This window comes from Natator depressus, chromosome 10 (genome assembly GCF_965152275.1).
Source record: "Natator depressus isolate rNatDep1 chromosome 10, rNatDep2.hap1, whole genome shotgun sequence".
Classification (NCBI taxonomy): Eukaryota; Metazoa; Chordata; order Testudines; family Cheloniidae; genus Natator; species Natator depressus.
This window is the reverse complement of record NC_134243.1, coordinates 32,096,206-32,124,200: the sequence shown is the minus strand read 5'-3', so window position 1 is coordinate 32,124,200 and position 27,995 is coordinate 32,096,206. Positions and strand designations below refer to the sequence as shown.

At 52.1% G+C, this 27,995-nt stretch overlaps 1 protein-coding gene across 1 annotated transcript; it reads left to right on the top strand.

The window, feature by feature from the left end:
- The first annotated feature begins 12,661 nt into the window (after nucleotides 1–12,661).
- Nucleotides 12,662–23,341, top strand: PTX4 (pentraxin 4). The gene is made up of 3 exons (XM_074964661.1): nucleotides 12,662–12,898; nucleotides 14,441–15,257; nucleotides 21,870–23,341. Exons 1-3 carry the CDS (start codon nucleotides 12,662–12,664, stop codon nucleotides 22,505–22,507), a joined length of 1,692 nt encoding a protein of 563 aa, XP_074820762.1. The 3' UTR covers nucleotides 22,508–23,341.
- The last annotated feature ends 4,654 nt before the right edge of the window (nucleotides 23,342–27,995 follow it).

Genomic DNA, 27,995 nt, shown 5'->3' with positions numbered 1-27,995 from the left:
CAGAGACACTGGCACACACCCAGACACTCAAACACACCCAGACGCTGACTGACACCCAGAGACACTGGCACACACCCAGACACTCAAACACACCCAGACGCTGACTGACACCCAGAGACACTGGCACACACCCAGACACTCAAACACACCCAGACGCTGACTGACACCCAGAGACACTGGCACAAACCCAGACACTCAAACACACCCAGACAGTGACACACCCCCAGACAGTGACTGACACCCAGAGACACTGACACACCCAGATACTGACTGACACCCAGAGACAGTAACACACCCAGACACTGACTGACACCCAGAGACACACCCAGACACTGATACCCACGGACAGTGACACACCCAGAAACATTGACACCCAGAGACAGTGACTGACACCTAGACACTGACACCTACAGATACTGGCTCCCAGAGATACACAGAGACACTGACACACACAGAGAGGTATTAGCACACATATACTAACATACTGACATACAGACACTGACACACACATAGAGACACACATTCACATGTGCACAGACACACACACCCTGTTGACACACACACACATGCACTGACTCATATACACACCATCTCACACACACACACACTCACTCACTCACTCTATTGACACACAAGTGCACAGTCACATACAGACACTCCATTGACACACACACACACCTGCACGGACACAATCACATGTGCTCAGACTCTCTCACGCAAACACTGACACACACACTCACCGATGCACAGACACAGATACACATATTTACACTCACATGTGCACAGACACACATACACCCTTCATAGGCACACACGCATGCACAGGTTCACACACACATCCACAGACACCCACACTGACACACAGTCCATTGACACACACACAGAGCCATGTGGAGCAGGGCCTCTCCAGCCCAGGGTGGGTGGCTGGGGCTGGTTGTGGGACACAGTGTGTCCGCAGCCCCACATGCTCCATCCTCTACCAGCTGGCAGCAGCTCAGGGATAGGGTGAGTGGCCACGTAGGCGAAAGAGCAGGCACTGGTGTCCAGGCTCTGTGAGTGGGGCTGCAGGAGCCTCTCTGGGTGGGGTGGGCAGGCGATGGGGGAGGAGGGGAGTTGGGGGGAGCTGGGACCACGAAGTAAGCGGAGCTGCCAAGTACCTCTTGGCTGGGCCACCTGACCTCAGAGCCTGGCTAGGAGAGGTGACAGGGCCAGGCCCCAGCTCCCTGCCCTGGGGTGGGGGAGAGGCCCACAGGGAGTCATTGACTGACAGGCTGGCGGCATCCCAGGCCTGTACCACCCACCTTGTCACCATGACAGGGAGAGACACTGCCCCCCACCTCGAGTGTGAGGCTGCAGTTACCCCCTCAGCACCGCGCAAATACACCTGCTGGCACCCCCAAATACTCCCTCCCAGTACACACACACACCCCAATTCTCCCTCCCAGTGCATCCCCCTGCACGCACCCCCCAAATACCCCTCCCAGTACACCCCCCCCAAATACTCCCTCTCAATACACAAACAGCCCTCATGCACCCCCAAATACCCCTTCCAGTACACACACACCCCTCCAGCACCCCCCAAATACTCCCACTCAATACATACACACCCCTCACACACTCCCAAATACCCTCCCAGTACACAGCCCCCCATGAACCCCAAATACCGTTCCCAGTACACACGCACCCCTCACACACACCCCAGATATGCCTCCCAGTACACACACACCCCTCCAGCACTCCCAAATAGCCACTCCAGCACCCCCAAATATGCCCTCCTAGTACACATACACACTCCTCTAGCAACCCGCAAATGCCCTTCCCAGTACACACACACCCCTTCAGCACCCCCAAATACCCTCTCCCCGTACACACACCCCTCCTGCACCCCAAATACCTCCTCCAGCACCCCATATACCCCTTTTCAGTACACACACACCCTCCAGCACCCCAAATACCTCCTCCAGTACCACTCACATATGCCCTCAGAACCCCCATGTATCCTACCATTATACACACACCCCTCTAGCACCCCCCAAATACCTCCTCACAGTTCACACGCACTCCTCCCACCTCCTCCAAATACCACCTCCCAGTACACACACACCCTCCCAGTACACACACACCCCCCCCCAGCACAACTCAAATACCCCCTCCAACACCCACCAACTCTACCCTACCAGAAGTATTCTCTTTTTGGGAACTTGAACTATAGTAACCCTAAGCTGAGGGGGAGGGGGGACGGGCATCAGGGTGTTAGGGGAAGGGAGCTGGGTGGGGGGCAATCAGGGGGTTATATACTTACAATAATTTTATTTGACAAAACCAAAGTTCATACTCTTTGTAAACTCAAAACAAAAGCAAAACTTAAAGTAGTTGTCTAAAAGTGTTTTAATGCCAATATTTGCATCTATTTGACATTTTATCTATGTACTTTCTCAAAGTCTGTAATGTAATTTATGACATCTTTCTTGGAGGTTATTTTTAGCTTACACAGTGTCTTGATTTTATTTTTTGTTTAATGCACTCAAAATATAAGCAATAGGCCCTGGGTATGTTACACAGCATTGGGAGTGTTTGTTGAACAGGACATTTGCGGTGTGAAAAATGTTTCTCTGGAGTCTTAACCTTGGACCCTTGACCAAGAAATTTGGACCCTGACAAAAACTAATTGACTACCCCTGTCCATCTGGATCTCTGATTCATCCTTCCAAAGAACAAGAGAGATCCTATTCTGTAGGATTCATAAAGGTTTATGTGCTTGGCAACATTCAGGGCGCACCCGGAGTGTTGTGTAGGAGTAGTGCACACACTGCTCCATCCAAGGGCATCAACCTTGGAATCTCGCCAAGATGACATGAACCGTGGGAAGCCTCTCAGGACTGGGCTCAAGGCCCGAGAGCAAGGAATGCGGTAGATAGAAATTGGTAAATAAGAATGTTAAACAAAGCCAGTTTTCAGAGTAACAGCCGTGTTAGTGTATTCCTTTTATCTGTTGGAGAATGTAATGCGCAGGGGGAGAGAGAGAATAAAGGGGAAGGTGGAAAGCTGACAGGCAGAAGCCTGTTAGCAGAGACCAGCCTGCTTGCTTGCTAAAAGCTGTGTTCTGTCTTGTCATTGAACCGCCACAACTGGCGCCCAAACGTGGGGCCCTCAGCACTCACCTCGCACGGCAAGGGTTTCAGACACGTCACTCATCCGCCTCGCGGATCCCAGTGAGTATTTTTCGTTGTGGTAAGTATGGGAAGCTCCCTCTCTGCTTTGCAAGTGCAACACCGCAATGAGCTACAGTATTTGCTGCGTAAGGCTCAGCATGACTGCCCCACTCGAGAACTCACTCTCCTGCTACAGGAGGTGAGTGCCCAATGCCCATGGTACCCTGAAGCTGGAACCCTTAAGCTAGCGGACTGGGAGCGGTTGGGCCAGACATTGCACAAAGAGCCTCGGGCGCCCGTGCAGGCTTTACATGCCTGGCACCTCTGCCGCGACGCGATACAGCGTGTCGCCTCGGACAGGCCCTCCCTCGCGAGGCTGGTGATCTCGCCACGCCCGTCCGCTCCTGCGGCCACCCCCCCTCCTACCGATGCAACACAGTGTGTCGCCTCGGAAAGACCCTCTCCTGCGCCAACAGAGGGGCTGCCGATTTCGCCACCCCCGTCCGCTCCTGAAGCCATCCCTCCCCCTGCTTCGCCCCCAGTGCCTCTATTACCACCGCCTCCCTGGCCTTCCCCACTGGAGCCGGTGTGTGATTACCATCCGCCTGTGGGGCCCCATGCTCTGGGGCCCCCCAGTAGGTCGTCTGCGTCTGCTCAGGGGCTTTCGCTGGTGCAACAAATGGTTCACACAGTGAAGACTCGCTCAGATCTTACAGCAGAGGAGCTGGCTGATCTGGTCTCAGTTTGTCCGGTGACCTGGCAGGATGTTGGCCAGGGCAACCAGGTTGCAAACTGGGTCAGTTTGCCTTACTCGGTGATCAGAGAGGTAAAGAAAGCGATTCGCGAGTTCGGCCTGACTAGCACGTATGTGCGTGGTCTCATTGAAGGGCTAGGTAGTGGGTACTCCCTGATCCCTGAAGACTGGAAGGCGCTGTTGCGCATGATGCTGACGCCTAGTCAGTATGTTATTTGGCTTAGTGAGTATCGGCAGATAGCGGAATGCCAAGCCCAGGTATATAGAGAGCAAGGTGTCATTTATGAGCAGTTGGCAGGGGAGGGCCAGTTTGCTACTGTTCAGCTGCAGTCTCAACTCCCTCAGGCCGTCTTCCCCATTATTTCCACCTGCGCCCAGCATGCTTTCCGGAAGGTCCCGGATTCGGGCAGGCCTACCAAAAGCTTTGCCAGTATCCGTCAGGGTGCATCAGAGTCCTTTATGGATTTTACCAACAGATTGCAGGAGGCTATCCTCCGACAGGTGGATAACCCTGCGGCAGCTCAGGAGATCCTGCTAAAAATGGCGGTTGAAAATGCAAACGAGGATTGCCGCCGTGCTCTCCAGGCTGCACAAGCCTCTGGAATTCTAGAGCTGTCGGACATGCTGTGGGCGTGCCAAAACATCGGAACCCAAGCACATAAAGCTGGAGTTCTGGTTGCCGCCCTGCGGAAAAGCGGGAAGGAGGGGAAGCGTTGTTACCGCTGTGGTAAGGAGGGTCACTTTCAGCGGGAATGCCGCTCATCAACGGCGCCCGCCCGACCCTCAAAGAAGTGCCCCAAGTGTCGGAAGGGCTATCATTGGGCTAATCAGTGTCATAGCGGGTCGGGAAACTGCACGACGGGTCCCCCCCGAACCCAGGGCCAAACGGGGGTGTTTCCCACTCAGACAACTGTTCCTCTGCCTTAAAATCTGTAGATTCCATGAGGGCGGCGACTGCCGGAAGTGCAGGGCTTGATTTGATTATGCAGGAGGATGCTGATTTTCAGTTGCCGGGGGAGGTTTGCGCCATACCTACACAGGTGACGGGACCTCTCCCTGCCGGATTTGTGGGTCTGGTTCTCCCTTGCTCACACGCTGGGAAACAGGGTTTTTTTGTCATCCCAGGAGTCACTGACGCCGATTACACCGGCGTTATTAAGGTTCAGGTACGGACCCATCTTCCACAGTTGCTCCCGCGTGGACGATCAATTGCACAGTTGATTTTAGTCCCCTATCAGGTGCCAGCCGCAGAGGATCGAGCCCAGGGCGGGAACGGCTTTGGATCGACGCTGTCTCAGTCGCCGTCTCACAATACGTCCTCTCCACTTGTTGCTCTAACAATGTCGGTCCGCCCCTCGAAACCTCAGTTAACACTTCTTTTAAATAATGTTCCTTTTACAGGGTTGGTGGACACTGGAGTTGACGTTACGGTGATTCGTGATCCGGAGTGGCCAGTCGGTTGGCCAACAGTTCCTTCTAAAGAGTTGTGGGGGATTGGGGGTAGCAAACCCGGGCACCAAAGTTTGTCTTGGGTCACGGTCTCTAAACCAGGAGGCCATGCCCTTGCTACAATCCGCCCTTTTGTACTTCCTGTCCACCTCAATATTTGGGGCCGTGATTTACTTACAAAGCTGGACACCACCCTCGATATTAATATATAATGGCCCAAAACCCTCCCTCACCCACCTTGCCATCCGCATTACCATTGGTATGGCAATCCTTAGAGCCCGTATGGATTGACCAGTGGCCCCTCCCTCTAGAAAATCTGAAAGCGCTTCATTCACTTGTACAACAATATTTGCATGCACAGCGCTTGGAGAGCTTCACTAGTCCTTGGAACTAGCTGCTGTTATTTTGGCCTTTCAACTTTTTGCTGATTGTCCCTTTAATTTGATTGTGGACACGCATTATGTTTATCAGGTAATTGATTATTTACCCCTTGCCCTCATTACCCCTCAGGTGGATGCGGACCTTCTTCGCCTGTTTCTGTCCTTACAGTATCTCATCACCACTCGTAATTTCCCTTATTTTGTTGCTCATATTCGCAGTCATACCCCTCTGCCTGGGCTACTCATTGAAGGCAATGCGCGCGCCGATCGTGCGTTACGTGGTCAGGTAAATTCCCTTTTTTCTGACCCCACTGAAAGCCATTCCTTTTTTCATCAGTCTGCCTCTGTTTTGGCCCGACAGTTTCATATTCCTGCTGATCATGCATGTTCTATTGTTCGTTCCTGCCCCCACTGTGCCGCTGCTGCCCCTACCTTTTTTTTATGCCGTTAACCCTAGAGGTACCACAGCGAATTAGCTGTGGCAAATGGATGTCACTCACGTGCCACTATTCCGCCCCTATTTGTTTTTACATGTTTTCATTGATACCTATTCGGGATTCCTTTGGGCAACCCCACAGCGTGGGGAAGCCACTCCCAAAGTTATTCACCATTTGCTAACCTGTTTTGCTGTTATGGGTCACCCAAGTCAGATAAAAATGGATAATGCCCCAGCCTATTGCTCCACAGCACTTTTCACCTTTTGTGCCCAATGGGACGTCCGTCTCAAACACGGGATCCCTTATAATTCCACAGGCCAAGCTATTGTTGAACGTGCAAATCGCACGCTAAAAACCTTGCTTTGACAAACAATTAAAACAAGGGGAGCTGCGTCTCCGAATCTTAGGAGACATTCAGCAACAACTGCATATCCTTTTGTTTACTTTAAATAATTTAACGCTGAACGCAGATCAGCAGACCCCCGCGGATCGGCATTTTCACAAATGGAAAGACCGCGTGTCTATTACCATCAGCTGCCCGATCCGCAATGGTTGGGCCCAGTGCCTTTAATTACTTGGGGTCGGGGATATGCTGCTGTGTTTCTCCCTGCAGGACCGTTGTGGGCTCCGGCCTGGTGTGTGCGACCGGCACTGAAACAGCATGGCGTGGCACCAGGAGCTGTCGAACCCCATACTGGAGTTTCAGCTGATCTTGGAGGAGAACGCGGTGCCTCCTGGGTCGACAACGGCGGGACGGAAACAGAAGAGGCGTAGCGTCCCAAGCCAGCCCGTGACATGGGGAGCAGTAAAAGCATTGGTCGCTGCAGCTCAACGAAGACTGGCAGCAAACCAACAGCCAGAAACTCCTGAGACTTTGTTTGTGGCAATTCTCGCCCAAATTACTGCTAATTCTGTACTGATTGTATGCCTTTTGTGCCTGCTATTTCCTGGAGGAGTTGACTCGGGAGCGCTTTCTCCGTTACGGGCCCGAATGACATATAACCTATGGGAAAGATTGGCTTCAATAGCAAATGTTACCCACTTTTGTTTATTTGATTTTGTAGCAGCTGAAGAATTGTTAGGTACATGCCTTATTTCAGTATGTCATCACCCTGAGGAAATTGGGAATGAGATGATGCTCGCTGCTTATTCGAACCTCTCTTCCCAGTACTCTAGCATGGCTAATTGGGGCCCGGCCAATCACACTTTACCTTTTTAAGCTTATTTTTTGCTGCTGCTGTGTACAATGTATTCCCTCTTTGTTAAGGCTTTGTCAAGATCCGCCCTGGCAGGCTCCATGAGTTATGACCTTGTCTGTCCGGGAGTTAATTGGCTTGCAAAAGTAAATTGCTGGCTACCATGAGATGGCCGAGCACAAATAAACAAAAAAGGAGGGGATGTAGGATTCATAAAGGTTTATGCGCTTGGCAACATTCAGGGCGCACCCGGAGTGTTGTGTAGGAGTAGTGCACACACTGCTCCATCCAAGGGCATCAACCTTGGAATCTCGCCAAGATGACATGAACCGTGGGAAGCCTCTCAGGACTGGGCTCAAGGCCCGAGAGCAAGGAATGCGGTAGATAGAAATTGGTAAATAAGAATGTTAAACAAAGCCAGTGTATTCCTTTTATCTGTTGGAGAATGTAATGCGCGGGGGGAGAGAGAGAATAAAGGGGAAGGTGGAAAGCTGACAGGCAGAAGCCTGTTAGCAGAGACCAGCCTGCTTGCTTGCTAAAAGCTGTGTTCTGTCTTGTCATTGAACCACCACACTATTCCCTCCCAAGATCACACTGGAAAGGGACCTTATACACAGCTGTCCCTCTTCCCCAAATTCCTGGCTAGCCCTGGTAGTTCGTCTGGAGTACATATCCCAGAATCCCATTGCTCTAAACTGAAATCAGCCTCAGATTACGGCCTTGTCTATACTGAAAAATTAGATCAAGCTAGCTACTTCGCTCAGGGGTTGAAGCATTTACACTTGTGAATGATGAAGTTCAGTTGACCTAACTCCCAGCATAGACACAGCCAGGTCAACGGAAGAATTCTTCCATTGGTAGGCGGTGTGGTTGGAAGTGTAATTTCCTCCTTTTTAATCAGCCGTGTTTTATGGGGTTTTGTTTTAGCACCTTGAAAATACACTTTGGTTCTGCGCTGTCACTGCCCACTTTTTTGTGCGAAGAACAGCACGGGACTGCAAAATTAAACACACACACACACAAAATACTCTGGCCATCTGAAGCATTGATTTGGCTTCTTGGTGTTGTACTATAACTGCATTCCTTGTAGAAGGGTGTAGGACTTGGCAGCAAGAAGGAAGGGACCAGCGTGGATTGGGGTTTGTGAGGCCCTGGGCCAGAGAAAGTGGGGGCCTCTCCCCACCCCTTCTGCCTGCAGTCTCCCCTGCCTCCCCCAGAGCTCCTGCTGGGAGCAGGGTCGGGGTGTGGGAGCTTGCCCTGTCCCGCCCGCCTGGCACTCGTGCCAGGGAGTTGGGTCAGAGCACGGGGGCTTCCCCAGCTCTCCAGCAGGAGCACCTGGCAGGTAGGGGAAGCCACCGCACCCTGACCTGGCTCCCCGGCAGGAGCACCAGGTGGGTGGGGGGAGCAGGGCAAGCTCCTGTGCCCTGATCCCGCTCCCCAGGAGGAGTGCTGGGCAGGCGGAGAGGGTCAAGCCCCCACGCCCTGAAAGGGGGCCGCTAGTTGGCAGCCCTGCTGGCCCAGTGGCTAATCCGCCACTGATTACACTGGAAAACAATTGCTTTTATGTTTTGCACATGCAGTCTCGGTTTCTCTCTCACCCAGAAACTCTGACAAGGAAATGCATGCAAACGAGATGGCAGCTGAAGGCCCTTTGATCCCTCAAGCACGATGGGATTGGGATCAGAAGCTGCAAAGAGGCCAGCCAAGGATCACCGGCTCTGTGATATCTGGCTTTGCCATCCCTTTGAGAAAAGAACCCCTGGAGCTTGTGTAATGGGGCGGGGCGGGGCGGGGTGGGGTGAGGTGAGGTGGGGGTCGGGGCAAGAAGACACAAGCCAATCAGATGTCTTGGGAGTCAGCTGCAAGGGAGAGGCAGCTGACTGGACCTATTCCAGGTCTCCCTAAGGAGAAGGGATCAGAAGTCCTCCTGCACAGCAAAACAGACAGACGTACTTTGTAGGTATGTATATACTGCAAACTGAGGTATGACTGCTGCCTGGGGAGACATGCCGGTGCTAGCATGGCTAAAAACAGCCGTGTAGCTACAGTAACTCCTCGCTTAAGGTTGTAGTTATGTTCCTGAAAAATGCTACTTTAAGCAAAATGATATTAAGCGAATCCAATTTCCCCATAAGAATTAATGTAAATTGGGGGGCGTTAGGTTCCAGGGAAATTTTTTTCGCCAAACAAAAGACTATAATATATATATATATATATATACACACACAGTATAAGCTTTAAACAAACAATTTAATACTGTACATAGCAATGATGATTGTGAAGCTTGGTTAAGGTGGTGGAGTCAGAGGGTGGGATATTTCCCAGGGAATGCCTTACTGCTAAATGATGAACTAGCAATTGGCTGAGCCCTCAAGGGTTAACACTTTGTTGTTAATGTAGCCTCACATTCTACAAAGCAGCACAAATGGAGGGAGGAGACACAGCATGGCTGTGGCTGCAAATATTGGAAACTGAAAGGGGTGATGAACCCACGCTATCCCACTGGAGCACACCACTCCCTCCACTTTCCAAAGTGTGGGGGGAAGTGCATGTGTGTGTGTGTGAGAGTGAAACAGAGGCACACACCATGTGTGTGAGAGAAATGTGCATTGCCCCTTTAAGTACACTGACCCCACTCTAAGTACACTACCTTTTTAAGTAGATCAGCAAGTTGAGACAGCAGCTGCTGCCAGCAAGCTCCCTCTGTCCTAAGCCCTGTCATCCACCTCTCTGTTCTGTGGAGGTGGGGTACAGGAGCGGGGGGAGGGGGACACCCTGACATTAGCACCCCTCTTTCTCCCCTGCCCCTCTACACAGCAAGCAGGAGGCTCCCGGGAGCAGCTCCAAGGCAGAGGGTAGGAGCAGCACACGGCAGTGGTAGGAGGGACACCTGAACTGCCCAGCAATTGGTAATTTGCTGGGCAGCTGCCACACAGGGAACTTAGGGGAGCTGATAGGGGGGCTGCTGGTCCACCCTGGTGCCAAGCCCCCACCAGCTAGCTCCAACGGGCTACTCTTCCTGCAAGCAGTGGACAAAGCAGGAGGCTGCCAAACTAAGTTATATGGGAGCATTGTGCAACTTTAAACGAGCATGTTTTCTCATTGATCAGCGACGTAACAATGTTAACCGGGACGGTGTTAAGTGAGGAGTTACTGTACAGGGGCCCGGGCTTCAGTGTGTGCTGTGTAAGCACGCTGGGGAGGGGACCCTGAGGACATACAATGCTCACTGGTTGTAGCTGCGCCAAGGTGGGTGAAGCTGGCATGGGCATGTCTACCCAAGCTGCAGGCTGAGGAGCGATTGCAGTGTCATCGTGCCCTGAGAGAGAAGGTTGCAGGATGAGTGGGCGAAGCAGAGCTAGGAGGGCCTCACCTGGGCACACCGAATTCCCCTGCCCATGAAGAGGAGTCTCTGCTCACTGAGCCATGTCCTGGCCGGGGAAGAGAGAAGCCACAACCTGCCACAGGAGAGACCTTCCATCCATCCCCAGCTACCAAAGGCCAGCTGATGCCACAGTGGACAGAGAGGGACTAGCAGCTGGGACCATCAGGCGCCTCGGCGTTCAGTTGGCAGTTTGCCTGTCCCTGGGCTCCAGAATTAAGGCTTCTAAAATACCTGACTCCTGAGAGAGACCCAGTGAAACTCTGCTTGACAACCTCAGCTGAGAAAGGTCAGAGGCCAAGTCTTGCAGTGGGGCTGATGTGCTCCAGGCTGCAGGACCACCTGCTGCCACAAGGAGGCTCGGGGTGGGATGGAGGTGCTCCATGCTTCCTCCCCCCTCCCCCCCCTGCCCCCGCCATACACACACACACACACACACACACACACACAAAAGTTGCAGAGTGCTTGGCTCTCACCTGGTGACTTCTGGCCCTGGATCACAGAGAGAGGAGGAGGCGGCAAGGAGCAAGGAATGCAGGTTTCTATGGCACCGGCCCCACACAGAGTATAGTGCTCTCTGCACGTCCCCCTGCAGCACGTGGAATAGGCATTGGGCCCAATCCCGTCCCTAGTGCTGTTAGCAGGAGGAAGCAGGGTTTACACCCGCTAGCTGATTTGCTCTTTGTCCATGGAAGGGTTGCTCTGCTTTCGGGCTCCTCAGCCTTGGGCCTGCTTGCCACTGGTTCTGGCTGGCGTGGCAGATTTCCCCTCTCTCCCTTGCTTCTAGAGTTGGCTCATTGCTGCCGTGCCTCCTCTCTTGACGGTTAGGGAGTTCAGCTCGCATTCCCTGGTCACGTCTCATGGGCTTGGTTTCAAAGGCAGGGCCCTTCCTCGTAATGCAAACAGGGAGCAAAGGATCTTGGGCCACAGGCCTCCAGCAAGGGTCCATATTGTCCATTACAGCTGATGTGACTGTACGGAAAGTCTCCCTGCTTTCATATCATTGTGTTTCTTTTACCCCTGGCCCACCTGAAGAGGCAATGGTGGTCAGCTAGCATGGATGATTGTTATCCCCAAGCAGGGCAGCCCCATTCTTTGGCTTCCCTACCCCCCATCTCACAATAGAGGAGTTGGTTTTTATTGCAATCCGGGGAATTTGACTGCACCAAAAAAGACTGCAGCTCTGCCTGAAGATACATGTGAATCTTGTGCTTTAAGGCCTGCTGAACCCGTGCTGGGAGGTGCTGAGCATCTGCTGCTCCTCCTGCCTCCAGCTCCCAGGACATGCTCAGCAGGAAGCAGCACTTTGATCCCGGGCAGCTGGGAGGCCCAGCAGGCCTGGCCTGGAGCCTTTGCAGGGAAAACAGGGTTGGTGCGAATATAGCCCTGCTCTGGTGCATGTAGACCAAGATCTACTGGTGACCATGGCTGCTGGGTCTGTTATTAATGTCTTGGTGAGCTGTGCTGAGTGGAAGCCATCAGTAAAAGTTGCTGATTCGGCTCAAACCAAGGGGAGCGCCAGCAGGAGACAGCAGGGCGGGATATGGGCCCCACGCACTTCTGCAAAACCCATCTGGCCTCCTGCATGCAGAGATTTTCCATGGGACATAAACCAGCACGGCTGACTCTGGGCCAGGGGGTGTCAAGTGCTTGTATAAACAGGAGCGGTGCAAACACTGCCCTTCCCCCAGTACAAACCATCAGCTGAGCCCCTGCGCCAGCCGGCTTGATCCTGAAAAAAGCACTGCCTTCCGTGCTAAACGTGGCTCCCAGGGAATGCTAGGGGAGACTGCATATCTCATCTATTTTGAGGAGAAACCACAGACTGCTTTTTGCCTGGTGGGAGGAACATGAGCCCCTTGCATCAGAAGGGGAAACCAGTGAGATCAGCCACAAAAACCCGAGAGAGAGATGCAGAGGAGAATACAGAAGCCAGACACTGAACCAAAGTCATTCTTCCAATTCAAGAGCTACCAGAAGGATCTGCGACGCCCGGCTCTCTGCTGCAGAACGCGCTGGGCGAGGAAAATGCTGCCCGTTTGCCTTCTTCTTGCTGCTGTGTGTCTGCAGGGGAGCCTGCTGCAGGAGGCTGGGACCAGGGAGCAGAGAAAGCCATTCTTTGAAAGGTTTAGGCGACTCGAGGAGCAGGTGAATATTCATGACTCTTTGCTATTGGACAGACGGGGCCAAATCCTACTGACTTCATTAGGAGTCAGACCTACTTACTCCAAAGGGTCTGCAGTGTATCCCTCTGATACCAGCATGTCTACCCATGTGTTCCTACAGTACCTGTCTCACCAGCTGGCCCAGCACTGGAACTTACCTGTAGAAGTATATGGATGTAATATATCGGGGTGGCCAAACTTACTGACCTTCTGAGTCGCATATGATAATCTTCAGAAATTCGAGAGCCGGGCCTGCCTGCTGGGACTCGGGGCTTCTGCCCTGGGGCGGGGTGGTGGGGCAGCCCCAGAATATACAGAACATCAACACCCTTTACTTACACGGTTTCTACTCAAGCCAAACTTCCCTTCCCTTTGCCTGGAGTTTGCCTGAGTCTTGACTCTCTGTTGTCCTAGAGGAGACTGTAATGTCTGGGCAGATGTATGAGTCTGTGTGATAGCCATTAGAGATACATAGCCAGCGTTTTCCCAGCTAGATCTTTGGGAGCTGCTGGCTGCTCGGCACCACAACAGATCAGACTGTTTCTTGAGGTGTCTAACTTTAGATCAAAGGGTCAAGCTTTAGGGGTTCACTTTTGAATGCTGTTGGTCTCTGCTGAGGAAAGTGCCGACAACAGGGCACTGGCTCACTGATTTGCACAGCAGATCCAGGCCCCCTTTGTGACTTATCAAAGGACAGGACTGCAGGGATAAATGTCTCTGTCCTGTGAAGATTTGGCTGGGGACCCCCTCGGCTTGGATGTCGGGGGTTCCAGGGGATGGCACAAGCAAAGAGTCAGGGTTGCAATGACCAAAGAGTGAATGATCCAGTTTCTATGATGTGTGTATGGATCACATGTACGTAGTGTCCCAGAAACTAGAAATGGGAGAACACTGACTAGGTATCAAATCCAGTCTCCAGCGAGGGCAGGAGAGAGTCCCCAGTCAGAGAGTGGGCTGAGTTCCTGGGAAGTGTCTGGGTTAGCGGCCTGCGAGCTATAAAGGGCAATGTGAATCTGAGTTACGGGGCATTTTGATATTATTTTGCATTTTCCAGCAGGCAGTCCTGTGTGAAGGCAATACCTGGTTTCTCAAGACTCCGTGGCTCACCCAATGGCTGAATTTCAGCTGGAGAGTTCTGGTTATGTAGATAAGGGCTGGATTCCAAGCCCAGCTCTGCCACTGCCACACTGGGGGGCCTTGTTGAACCCTAGATTTTGGCCTTTAGTTACAAAAGTGGCATCAGATTTGTGGTGCCTCTGGGTGAGGGTGCTCAGTGTGAGACCCCTTTGGGGTTGGTTCCAAACTGCAGTCAGTGGGAGCTGACCACAACCAAAGCAACCGCAATTAGAGGCCCCTTGTCAAAGTTTAGCCCTTAATGCTTGTGTGTCAGTTTCCCCAGCGGTCCAAGGGTTGCGTAAGTCCCTGGGGTTGTGGAGGGTTGATTAGCCTGCGTTCGGCAGCCCTGCCCAGAAATGATCCCTGATCTAAGTGCTGGGAATCATTCAGGGTTCTGGGTGTCTTGCAGTTTCGTCGGTTTCAGGAGGTGACACTGCTGCATCTCCAGGGGATCGCCGGGAACTACAACATTTCCTACAACATCGACACCAGGTTCCGTCACCTGGCGGATCAGTACGACACCATCGCGGCTGCTCTCAACGTGTCGCATGCCGCCCTGCAGGAGGACCTGGGCTCTTTGAAAATCTGGATGAAGAAGCTACAGAAAAGAACCAAAAAGCTAAACTCTAAATTCTCCTCGTTGGCTGAGTCCCTGAGCGAAAGCCGCAAGCAGAGCTCTGGGGAGAGGCTGCAGCAGAGCGCTCTCCTGTCCAACCTAACCCTGCAGACTGCAAGCCACGTGGCAGACCTCACCACCCTGCACGCCAGCAGGAACACCCTACAGAAAGAGCTGGAGAGCCTGCGGGAGGCCAGTAGGAGCCAGGGAACCAAACTGGAGGCTCTGGAGCAGCGGCTGAAGAACACGCTGCACAAGGAGATCCTAGCATCTGGGCACCATGAGCTGGCTGCGGCCCAGCGACTGAACCAGACACCCCATGACAAGCTGCTGGAGGCAGAGGGAAGCCAGGGACACAGCGTGAAGAAGCTGCATGCCAAGCACAAACAAAGGAAGAAGCTGGAGGAGAAGAGGCAGCAGGTCCTGGCCCAGGCTGCAAAGAGGGGGCTGCAGAGTAGCCTGTTCCATGGGAATAAGACCCCCAGGCAGGAGAGACAGCCAGAGACCCCGACTGTGCCAGAGCCACAAGCTGCCAGGCAGCAGCTCCGCAGGGTGGCCCAGATCTCACAAGAGCAGCTGCAATCACCATCACCCAAGAAGCCAGGCACAAGTATGTTGAAACCTTTTACATTCTCTCTGTCTCCCCAGCACACATACCCACATAATGTTATGCTAGGGGGTGCTTTTGTAGAAGGAAAGCTCAGCCCTCCATTGCTTGCAGCAGGCCTTTGACCTTCAGCAGACCAAAACCCCTCAGGCTAGAGAGGTGCCTTTTCTTTGTCCCGGGAAGAGAGAGAACTAGGTTGGACTCCTCCTGACCATCCCCTGGACCCAGCACATGGTGCCAACAGACCGTTCTCCCCACTATGGGATTACAGCCTTCTCTTGCTGCTAGCTAATGTCGTTAGACTTGCTTGTCAAATGGTAGCAGGCTGCGGTGTAGTGCTGAAGGTTTAGGATTCAAGCCCTGACACACTGATGCATGATGGGGAGGTTGTGTTAGTTGCACATAATAGAATCTGGCTTTATTTTGCCTTTTAAAAATAACCTAGGAAATTACATACAAAAAATTATGTTAAAAGACCTACATTATTTAGGCTGCAAAATCCAGCACTTTAAAGTTAGGAAATGCCAGGTCTGTGGTTGCCTTTGTAAACTTAATTCACCCCTCTGTCCATATGCCTTAGAACTTTGATTACATGATCACGTACTATTTTTCTGCACATGGGGCCAAATTAAGGTTGTGTGGGCAACTCTAAATCTGATATTTCCTAATTTTCAAGTGCTGGCCCAAACTATAACTGGGTTCAAAAAAGAATTAGATAAGCTCACAGAGGATAGGTCCATCACTGGCTATTAGCCAAGCTGGTCAGGGACGCAAGCCCCATGCTTTGGGTGTCCCTAAACCTCTGTCTGCCAGAAGCTGGACTGAGCGACGGGATGGATCACTTGATAAATTGCCCTGTTCTGTTCATTCCCTCTGAAGCACGTGGCACTGGCCACTATTGGAAGACAGGATCCTGGGCTGGATAGACCATTGGGCTGACCCAGTACAGCCATTCTTATGTTTTCTTAACATTCTTTTTGTACGTAATTGTGTGCATGTGGCACGTGCGATATAGGCACATATGCTGCATTGCAGCAGGTTCTTGGGAACGCCTTCTATAGGTGATAGGGGCAACGTACAACTTCCAGTCTAACTCCTCTTTTGTCAGCTGCTCGTAATTTTGGCAAACAAATTCCTTTGGGGCTGAAGTTGTCCATGGCCAGGCCTGAATTCTCAGTTGTGCTAGGGTACCCTTGTACCGTTCTGCGTAAAGGGGCTGGGCGTCGGTGTAAATGTAATCCCCCAGCCCCCTTCTGGCCCCTTTACGCTGCCAGAGCAATCTAGATGGCTGTAGTGTCAGTGAGAATTCAGGCCCTGTGCTCTGGGCAGAGATTTTTGAAAGGTTTCAGCAGCTGAGCTGTCCAGTTGTGTTGTCATTCTTAAAACACCAACCATAAATAAACCACCTTACCCATCAGTTCCCATCAGAAAGGTTGGCCACACATCACCCAACAAGTGCTGGACCAACTTGGCTTCTTTTATAGATCATGCTGGGTTTTGAAGCACCAGCCAAGCTGGCTGGGAATTGTGCTGGGGGGGGTTGGAAGTTGGGAGTGTTGATATTTTTCCATGTGCATGAAGCAGAATTTTCTGTGGGTTTCTATGCTCCATCTCAGCCTTAGCATCATTCTGCTCCCATGTGCACCGAACTGCGCTGTTCAGGATCTCTCTGCTCGCCCTGACAGGGTTTCGCAGGCAGCTGTGTAGTGCTGGGCTTTCAATGCCCAGCAACGCTGACAGATCTTAGATTGTTGAGTTCTCTTCCCCTCTGGAATTGACTGGCCTCAGTACTGCTTTGCAACTCTGCAGCATGTCCCCACCATCACGGAGCAAGGAGTGGAGAGCCCAGAGTGGGGAGAGTCTCAGGGCGCTGTGCGGGAAGCCCTGAGGGAGAGGGGATGCTTAGCAGATGTAGCAGTGGAGCCGTCAGGCTCTGCTGGAGGGGGTCGCTCAGGGGTCTCACCAGCAGCGTTGCTACGGGGGCTCTCCCTGGAATCCCAAGCTCAGGCTGGGTCTGTAAGGGGGATCCCCAGTGCACCAGGCAAGCTTCTCTCTGGGCCTTTCCGAACCCCACTCTGTTGGGGGTGGGCACTGAAGAGGGTGGGCTGGACAAGAGATGGTGTGAACTTCTCCCCTTCCCCAGTCCCTCCCCATCTCCTTCTGGATCCTGTTCATGGACTCTGAGATCTCTCAGTTAATCTCCACTTCTGACCTGCATACCTAGCCGCCCTTGGCCCCAGCCCCCGCTGTCCCTCCCTCCCCCGGCTCCTCTCCCTCAATGGACAAGCCCCCGGTAGGATGCCCCATCCACCAAAAAACCCACTGCAACCACCCAGCCTCTGACTCCTGTCTCTCCTCCTCGTCTAAGCTCCTTGAACAGAGTCTTCGCTGTCGCTGCGTCACTTCTGGGCTTCTGTTCCTTCCTCAGCCTCCCTGATCTCTCTGCAGCCTTGAATACTCAGGGTCCTCCGCTGCCTCCCCCTTGTCTCCTGTATCAAGTTTAAACTTCTTGTTCAGGCCTTTGGCTCCACCAGAAACAGATGGTGTCTGGGAGGGCTGGGGGCCGGTGGACAGATGAGCTCAGAGGTAGCTATTCCTGGTGATGCTTTCTTGTTAGGATGACCGCAGCCTTTGGGGATCTTTCCTTGGCAGAGGCTGAGAGATCATCCCGTCTCCTCAAACTCCTGAGCTATTGCTGTGTCTGAGCTGTGTCTCTTCTTTTGCATCCAAACAGGTGTCACACCCCTGTTCCCTCCATCCCCACAGCCTCTCCAAGGTCAAACAGGGCCGTGACATAGACCCGACCAGAGGAAAGGAGGACAGCCGGCCGAGTAGAGGGTTCATTGAGCCAGTTAAACCATGGGGCTGTGTGGCTCCACTGACATGAGACTCTCGCTGTCGCGCCAGCTAGTGCAGCAGCAATATCAGTCAGAACAGAGCAGGCACGAGGTGCTGTGGAGCAGCCACTGGGCGGCACTGTTGCTGTACAAAGGTTCAGCCCCTGCCCAGCTCTGGGCCAACATGGGTGTGGCCGTGTGGGTCCCAGAGAGACATGGTGCGGGAGGTGATATCTGTTATTGGGCCCACTCCTGTGCGAGAGAGAGAGAGAGAGAGAGGCTTCCGAGCCACAAGGAGCTCTTCCTCCGGGCTGGGAAAGGCTCTCAGAGTGTCACAGCTAAATACAAGGTGGAACAGATAGTTTAGCAGAAGTAGTTAGCACATATTCCAAGGGACCATTCAAGGTGAAGTGGCCCGTTAACACCACAGTAGTCGTCCGACAAAAACGGGGGGGCGGGGGGGGGGATTAGTGAGTTACAGGTTGTTGTAATAAGCCTCAAATCCAATGCCTTTATCAAGCCCATGATTTTTAGTCCCTAGCAAAGTTATGAATTGAAGCTCCCAGCACAGGTGCCGACTTTCTGGTTTTCCCGGGGGATGCTCGACCCCCGCTCTACCCCAGGCTCCACCCCCACTCCTCCACTTCCCCCAAGGCCCCACCCCCACCCCACCTCTTCCCACCCTCGCTCCGCCTCTTCCTGCCTCCACTCCTCCCCCACGTGGCAGGCGGGAGGCGCTGGAGGGGAGGGGAAGGAGCTGATTGGTGGGGCTGCCAGTGGGTGCTGAGCAGTGGAGCACCCACCGAATCAGAACCTATGGCTCTCGTCTTGGGAAGGTGTGATGCAGGTTCCCTCTGAGGACGAAGCCTGAGAGGTCAGACATAGAGTGATCACTTTGCCGCCAGGTGGGGCAGGGTTTTTGTCTTGATCAGTTTGCGGCGCGAGTTCATTCCAGGGCATAGTGATTGATTGTCTGGTTCCACCCACATCGTTGTTATAACGCGCCCACAGAGGCATCATTCCCACCGGAGTGACTTTCTGAAGCTGCATTCTGGCTGTCCATCTCCACCTGAGCCTACACTCTCCTGGGCTTGTGACATTTCTCATAGTTCAAGCTCAGGGAACTTCTGGCCTGCTGTGGGTCAGTGGCATGGCTCTCTGGGGGTTGCTCTGTTGAAAACAACAGGCCCTCACTGAAATGCTGCTGGGGAAGTAGCAACTCAGCAGGGGTTTGCAGGACAGCTCAAGGCACCTGGGACCCTGCAGGGTTGAGCAGGAGACAACCAGACAGGTCCTGCAAGGAGGGTGCAGCCTCTTCCTGGCTGAATCATTAGTGCAAATAACAATATCCATGGCTGCATCCTGTCTCCACTGGCCAGCTTAGCTCTCCACCCGCTGATGCTCAGGGCATGGGGGAGGTTAGTGATAGCATGCTATACTGTGCTGGTGGGATTTGAGTGAGGGGGTGGAGTTGGGGGTGCTGCCCCCCAGCCAGCTCACTCACGTCACCCCCAGCAGCGCCTTTCTGGGACAAGGACTGATGGCCCCAAATTCTGTGTCATGCAAGGTGCTGCCATGCCTGTGATTGTGCCTGCTAGGAGTGGGAGGACGGCCTGGGGGCTCAGGCCCTGGCTGGGGATCAGGAGAGCTGGGTTCTAGCTAGGCCCAGCTCTGGCACAGACTCCATGGGTGACTTGGGGTTAGTCACCCGCTGGCTGATTCATCTGAGTTGCGGAGCGGCCAGAACGACTCAGTGCCACTGAAAACCTGGCCTTTTGCCTCCCTGTGTGTCATGTTCATGAAGCACCTGGGGTTCCCCAGATGGAGGCACTAGGGATTATTAGGTAGGTGGGGTGGGGGAAAAAATATGTGGGGCTGCCTGCAGGGCAGCTCCTATGCCAGGTGAAAGGGAGGGTGGCTAACTGTGTGATCGCTGCGCTCAGACAGCTGGGGGACAGGGAGAGCAGTCCTTGACTGACCCTCACTTATGGTGGGGTCACCAAACAGGAATAAGTCACCAGGATCATATGGTATCACCCAAGAGTTCTGAAGGAACTCAAATGTGAAATTGCAGAACTACTAACTGTCGTCTGTAACCTATCATTTAAATCAGCCTCTGTACCAAATGACTGGAGGATAGCTAATGTGACGCCAATTTTTAAAAAGGGCACCAGAGGTGGTTCCAGCAACAACAGGCGGGTAAGCCTGACTTCAGTACTGGGCAAACTGGTTGAAACTATAGTAAAGAACAAAATTTTCAGACACATAGATAAACTTTATTTGTTGGGGAAGAGTCAACATGGTTTTGATAAAGGGAAATCATGCCTCACCAATCTGCTAGAATTCTTTGAGGGGGTCAACAAGCATCTGGGCAAGGGTGATCCTGTGGATATAATGTACTTAGATTTTCAGGAAACCTTTGACAAGGTCCCTCACCAAAGGCTCTTAAGCAAAGTAAGCTGTCATGGGATAAGAGGGAAGGTCCTCTCATGGATTGGTAACTGGTTAAAAGATAGGAAACAAAGGAATAAATGGTCAGTTGTCAGAATGGAGAGAGGTAATAGTGGTGTCCACCAGGAGTCTGTACTGAGACCAGTGCAGTTCAACGTATTCATAAATGATCTGGAAAAGGGGGTAAACAGTGAGGTGGCAAAATTTGCAGATGATACAAAACTACTCAAGATAGTTAAGTCCAAAGCAGACTGTGGAGGGTTACAAAAGGCATTCTCAAAACTGGGTGCTGGAGCAAAAAAAAGGCAGATGAAATTCGGTGTTGATAAATGCAAAGTAATGCACATTGGAAAACATAATCTCAACTATACATATAAAATGATGGGGTCTAAATTAGCTGTTACCACTCAAGAACGAGATCTTGGAGTCGTCGTGGATAATTCTCTGAAAACATTCACTCAATGTGCAGCAGCAGTCATAAAAGCAAACAGAGTGTTGGAAAGGGATAGATAATAAGACAGAAAATATCATATTGCTTCTGTATAAATCCAGGGTATGCCCACATCTTGAATACTGCATGCAGATGTGGTCACCCCATCTCAAAAAAGATATATTGGAATTGGAAAAAGTTCAGAAAAGAGCAACAAACATGATTAGGGGTATGGAACAGCTTCCATATGAGGAGGATTAATAAGACTGGGACTTTTCAGCTCGGAAAAGAGACGACTAAGAGGGTATATGATAGAGGTCTATAAAATTATGACTGGTGTGGAGAAAGTAAATGAGGAAGTGTTATTTACTCCTCCTCATAACACAAGAACTAGGGGTCACCAAATGAAATTAATAGGCAGCAGGTTTAAAACAAACAAAAGGAAGTATTTCTTCACACAACGCACACTCAGTCTGTGGAACTCTTTGCCAGAGGATGTTGCGAAGATCAAGACTATAACAGGGTTAAAAAAAGAAATAGATAAGTTCATGGAGGTTAGGTCCATCAATGGCTGTTAGCCAGGAATCAGGATGGGAAGGGATGGTGTCCCTAGCCTCTGTTTTCTAGAAGCTGGGAATGGGCGACAGGGAATGGATCACTGGGTGATTACCTGTTCTGTTCATTCCCTCTGGGGCACCTGGCATTGGCCACTGTCAGCAGACAGGATACTGGGCTAGATGGACCATTGGTCTGACCCAGTATGGCCATTTTTATGTTCTTATGGCGGGGCGGGGAGGGGAGGGAGGAGGCTGGTCCATCGTCACAGTGCAGGCATGAGCAGCAGCCCCACGCGCTCGAGACAGGCAGTGACTGTGGCTTTCTCTCTCCCCTCTCCAGTTTGCAATGTGGATTCCATGCTGCTTTTCCCCAACGCTTCCACTGAAAACTTTGCCACCTTTAGCCAGGGCTTCCAGACCAGCCTGCACGAGCTGTCAGTCTGCAGCTGGGTGAGCACCCACGTTCATTCCCTGGGCACCATCCTGTCCTACGCCACAGAGGAGAATGACAACAAGCTCGTCCTGCATGGCCGGAACATCGCGGCCCCAGCCTCCATCCACTTTGTCATCGGTGACCCAGCTTTCCGGGAGCTGCCGGTGGGGCGGGTCCTGGACGGCGGATGGCACCACATGTGTGTCATCTGGTCTTCCATCCAGGGCAAGTACTGGTTCTACGTGGACAGGAGACTAGCATCCACGGGTTCCAAGTTTCAGGAGGGCTATGAGATCCCCCCTGGTGGGTCGCTCGTTCTGGGTCAGGAGCAGGATGTGGTCGGGGGTGGGTTTGACCCCTTAGAAGCCTTTGTGGGACGCCTGGCTGGCTTTGCCATCTGGAACCGCACTCTGATGCCTGGGGAGGTGTCCAGCATAGCGATCGGGAAGGGCCTGCCCCGTGGCACCATCCTGAGGCTGGCTGATGTCTCCTCCCTGAATGGATCAGTGCAGAAGGTGAATTGCACCTGCCTGGAAAACTGTTAGTAAACCAAGCATGCCCCATCCCGGGCTGTCCCCAGCAATACAGACCGTGGGCAGCCCAGAGTCCAAATGCCGCCGGGCAGTTATCGACATCAGCTTGTGATGCCTGTGAGCCAGAACACTTCCTCCACCCTGCTAAATAGGCAAAATGCCCTTTTCTCCATCGGATGAGAGGCTAGGGGCTCTACTGACACAGCCATTGCCATGGAGATCCCGAGAGGCATAAAAGCATCACTCAATGCCTCCCATGCCAATTTAATGGAAACTTCTTCATGTGATTGCTCATGTCTCCTCACTGAGTCCAGAAATCAGTGCAGCTGTGTTGAGGGTCCAGCCATGCTGAGATGACTGTGTCCAAAGGGATAATCAGCCAGAGGCCAGCTCATATCAATACCTGACCTCGGCGTCGTATTGCTTTTCCTCCTGCAGCGCTTTTCCAGACCCTTAGCAAAGACCCAGCAATCGCTTCTCCCACCAGTGCAATGCAGCCAGCTCTGGGGAGGATTGGGGCAGGGGGGCATGGCAGCCGTTCAGTAGTGCACAGCAATACCACACATCAGATTAGGACAAGAGATGAAAGCCTCAGATGGGATTTAGATAGACAGAATGCGAGCATTCAAACTGGAACACAGCCACCCTGCACTTATGGAAACTGCCACAGGATTTTTAATTCCCAGCAATGGTCGGACGTTAGTCTTAGATCTCATCCAAGATACAGCCCCGTAATATCATGCTGGGCATGGGTGTAGCCCAGAAATGGAGGAAAGCGGGCTGTCTCCCGCAAATACCGCTTCTGATAACTCCCACTTTTCCAGGAAGGGCTCCCCTCCGAATACTGACCTAAGCAAACCCTACGGAGCTAACACCAGCCCAGCCCAAGGTGCTGTAGCTGCATATAAGTGCAGCGGCCTGGGGGAAAGGCTCTTGGATTCTATTTCCAACCTGAGGCGCAAATGACTATTGCAGTTAGTTTCCACAGTGAAATGACCACGAACGGAACTTGCCTTCGACATTTAATTCTTCCCAGGAGAGCCCAAGGAAGAGGAGGGCAAGGGGAAGGTGGCCCTCATAACGCAGCCCAGGCCTGCAGTCTAGGTTTGTGAAGTGCTCTTTGAAACGTCAACAGTAACTGTGTACCAAACGGTGTGTACCCTGGTCGTAGAGGGTCAAGCTTACCCCTGTCATGGGGCTGGGCTTGATGAGTAACTCAAAGAAGAATAAAAGAGTAGAAACCTCCACCTAAGCTTTCTCCCCAGGTCGGATTGTTCCTAGGGCTCCCTGCAGGACCTCCCTGGCTCTGCCCTGAGTTCCCTCTCCCTAGAGGGCCACCCCACCTCTCAGAGGCCGATGAAGTTCAAAACCAGCATGTGCCTCAGTGAAGCAGCAATTCGTGCAGAGCTCTAACCTGGCTAACAGGGCAGGTCAACAGACGATCCCTGCCTCTCTGTTCAGCCCTAGCCCCGGCTACATTCCCCTCTGGTGCCAAACACCCAAACCAAACCGCCTTGATCTAATCATGAATGAGAGCTGGAAAGTTAAACTGGACAGAAACAGCAACTGTGCCTTTCCGCTGGCCCAAGCTCTTCCTTTAAAACGGCATCAAGTCCAAAGCTCCTTGGAGAGGCTGGCTGCTGTGGTTGCAGCCTCAAACAGCTGCAATAAGCTACCTGCTCCAGTATAACAGGTACCCACTGCATCCAGCTTGGCCTTGGGAAGCCACAGGAGTGTGTGGAGAGGGGAGTGTGGAGGCTCTGTATGGGCTGCTGGTTTAGATCAGGTGTCTCCACAATAACCTGTGTGTGGTACTGAAGCTGCTAGAGCGATGCTGCATCTCTCTCGTGAACGCGAGGCCTGTGTCTCTTGCAGCTGGGATCTGGCAACATTTCAAATAAAGAAGGAAACAATCATGTTTGCTGTACGTAAAGCGCAAACTGCCCAAGTAAACAGCAAAAATGGGGACAGGCAGGGGAGATTTTTAAGATTATTTCAGCTTGAAAAGGACAGCATCAGCTTGACATTTAGTCAGTTTCAGAACGTGATGTTGAAAGCCTTTTGGGTCCGGCCCCTGCTGACCCAGGGGGTTTTACAGCCACGTATTTTCCATTTTAAAAGAAATTGTTTTCTCCTGTTGCTGGATGAAAATCTCACCCAGGCAGTTCAGGAACCTGACTGTTGTGGAAGAGTGAACTTGACGATGCAAAGTGCTGTCAAATGGATCCTGTACACAGAACTGGGAAAATAGAGAAAAGCCTCATTTCGGGCTAATCTCTTTGCCATTACAGTGACATTAGCTGCCACTTCTAGCAAGCAGGTAATACATTCAAGAGAAAAGTGATGGGTTTAAGTTGAGCGTGTCCCTTTAATCATCTAAGGTGTTAGTAACATGCCCTAGGAGTGGTTCTGTTTTTATATTGACCGTGTCCCTTTCCATCATGTTTACAACTTTGAGGGTCATTTTATTCCTAAAATCAAAGGGCCAGTCAGAGGCACGTTCCAACCCCCAGAACGTATAGTCATGGGCTAGCTCCCCAGCCAAAGGCTCCGTCCTGCAAGGTGCTGGGTGGGTCCCTTTAACTCCTGCGAATGTCAGTGGGAAGTGAAGGCACCTGGCACTTCCAGAAATGCTCAGCACTGTACAGAATCAAGCCCTAAGCCGTATCACTGGTGGGTGCTTGTCAGGTGCCCCATATGGCTCGTCAGTGACATGATTCATTGATGTGTCAGCAATTGGGGAAGATCATCAGGATGGAAACAGGCAGCAGTGACTGGGAATGACCCAAAAGACTTGGGGCTTTTAGTCACCGTTGCTCTGGCTCTGCCGCTACTTTTCTCCTCTTTATTTCTCTTATCTCCTCAGTGGCACTAGCTGGGCTCCCCAAACAGCGATTCTGCTCTGGTCTCCACATCCTGCACTGCCCTGGAGGCAGCACCCCTTCTCCTACACTTTTATTAAACAGTCTGCTTTCTTTATTTCCCGCATTGGCTTGGTATTGCTGCTTAAAGTCAAAGCATGGGAATGCAGTGCGCTGTAGCCACTGGGAGTGCTGGCCAGCTCCAGGTGTCTCACTCCTAGCTCTTTCACCTCGCGGGCCCGGGTCAGAGTCTCCTGCTTGTTTAAATGCAGCTTGGAGTGACCCTGATGTTCTGCAATAGTCACTGGCACCTCAGGAAGTGTTTGTCGCTGAGGGAAAGTGACACCCTGTCAGGGGCTGTTATGTGCGTGGCATCCAGGCAGCCACACCCAGAACTGCTCTGAGGATTTGCCAGCCTGCTACGTCCTGGTTGTCTCCACTAAGAGAGGCCAATTGGTGGTTGTTTTTCATGTCCATGGCAGATAAGAGCAAGCAGCTGCAGCCCAGCATGGGGCTGGTCACTGTCATGGGTCTGTGTCTGGAGGAGATAAGGCAAAGGTTTTCTCTGGAGAGGCTGGTCCCATCCCATGCACCGAAGGTCTGGGGGTAACTGGGAGCTTTGGGCGGCAGCCTGCTCCTCCTGGATTGTGAAAGCAAGCAGGGAAGACGGGTTTTTTTGGGGGGGTGGGGGGAAGGTGCCAGCTTCCTGCACAGCTCTGTTGTGTGGGTGGAGAGGGGAAACACATGGGCACGTTCTATATGGAAGAGGTGGCGGTGCGAGGGCCCACCAGGCTGGCTAGTTCAGATTTCTCTGCCCATAACACCTTGGGACCCACATGACGAAGCATCATTTATATACATGTGTGGCCTTGGCATGTGGCCCAAGTTCTCTGAGACAGGTACAAATAGCAGAACACACCAGAGAGGGGCCATGGAGCATCTTACACCAGCAGCACAAGGGGCAGCGGATGGTGTCCGAAGGGAGGGGAGACAGGTGCATAGATTCTTAACAGTAACTAGAACTGGAGGAAAAAAATTAGCCACATTTTGGAAAACGCTGTTTCATTTCAACCAAAATTATGTGTGAAATTGTTGCATTTTGGCTACATTTTGTTTAGAAAAAAAAGGGGGGGGGAAACGTTCCTGCTTCAACACTTTTGGGAATGAAAAGCTTCAACTTTTCATGTTGAATATGACTTTTTGTTTCAAAATGAATGTATTAAAAACTTTAAAAGGGGTCAAAATCGAAATGAAACCAATGTATCCACCTGCACGGTTGTGACTGAGCCACATTTTGAATTTTGTTTGGAATTTCATTTTGTGAACAATTTTGACGATTTTGTCCCAATCTGGGATTAATTTTTCCCCAAAATCTCAATATTTTTCAGTGGCTAGAAAATCCATCTTCCGATCAGCTCCCTGGGTCTTGCTGAAACCACACCTCTGTCTGGTCTGGTGGGTGAACACCAGCTGACTTCCATCACCAGGCTGGATTTGAGAATTGCTGCACAGTCTCCGCCTGATAGGGAATTGGAGGGTGACGTGTGGGGCCCTTTGCAGATACACCTCACTGCAGACCATGGTCCACAGTCTTTTTAAATAGAGTACTGGTACCCATCTACCCCTAAAGGCAGGGGGCATCAGGGAGGATTTTACCTCTTGAGGCGTTCAAGCTGGTGGGTGGGTACTTTACGGGCTCAGATGTTTCAGCCACAGTCAGATTTCATGCCGTGCCATGCCTGAGCCCAACCTCCCCAGCACTTAGAGCAGAGCAGCTGCACCAGTGCTGAGACAGAGTGTAGAAAAGGCTAAAGCCAGAACAGTTTCTTTCGGGCAAGAGGAGCATCCTCAAACACTGCTGCATCCCCTCGGTGTGATCTGAGCTATGGCGCCAGGAACGTGCCTCCCCATCGAGGTGTTGTCCCCTAGACCTCCCACTGGGCTCCTCTTTGGAATGTCTGGCCTCATCTTCAACTGAACCTCCCTCCTTCCACATCTACAAGTTGGCCTGTCCACCAACTCAGCACTGCCTGGACACGTCTGCCTGTCTCTGTCTGGTGCTTTGCTCCCTCTCTTTTTGACTGTTGCAGTTCCTTCCACAAGAGACCCAGCTCTCCCGAATCCAGAAGGTGCAGAATGCTGCTGCTCCTTGCTGCCATCCAGAAGGGGGTAACCACATCCTCATTCACTGCAGGATCCAATTCAAAATTGTCCTGTTTGTTTTAAAAGCCACCTGGAGACTTGCTCCAGCCAATCTCACAGCCCTTCTCTCTCCATTCCGCCCCCAACTCTCTTCCCTCCTCTAAAACCTTCCTACTTGCCCTTGGTCCTGCCACACAGACTGGCCACACTGGACACAGGAGTCTTCTTACTGCACGTGACCCAGTGCATGAGGCCATGTCTCCTGTGAGGGGCTGCGGCTCCAGTGACTATGCCAGCTGACTTCTAAGCACTAGCTCCAGGAGTTCTGCTTCAGCTCAAGTACCAGGGGTCTGTGCTCTTGGTGCTAAAGTCCAGGGGTTCGGTCCCTGTTGATGTTTTCTGATAGTGTGTTGTTACTGAGCAGAGCTGGCTGGAACTTGTGATGTTTGTTTTTTGGAATTTGGGTTAATTCCATATTAGAATAAAACCAGATTTGC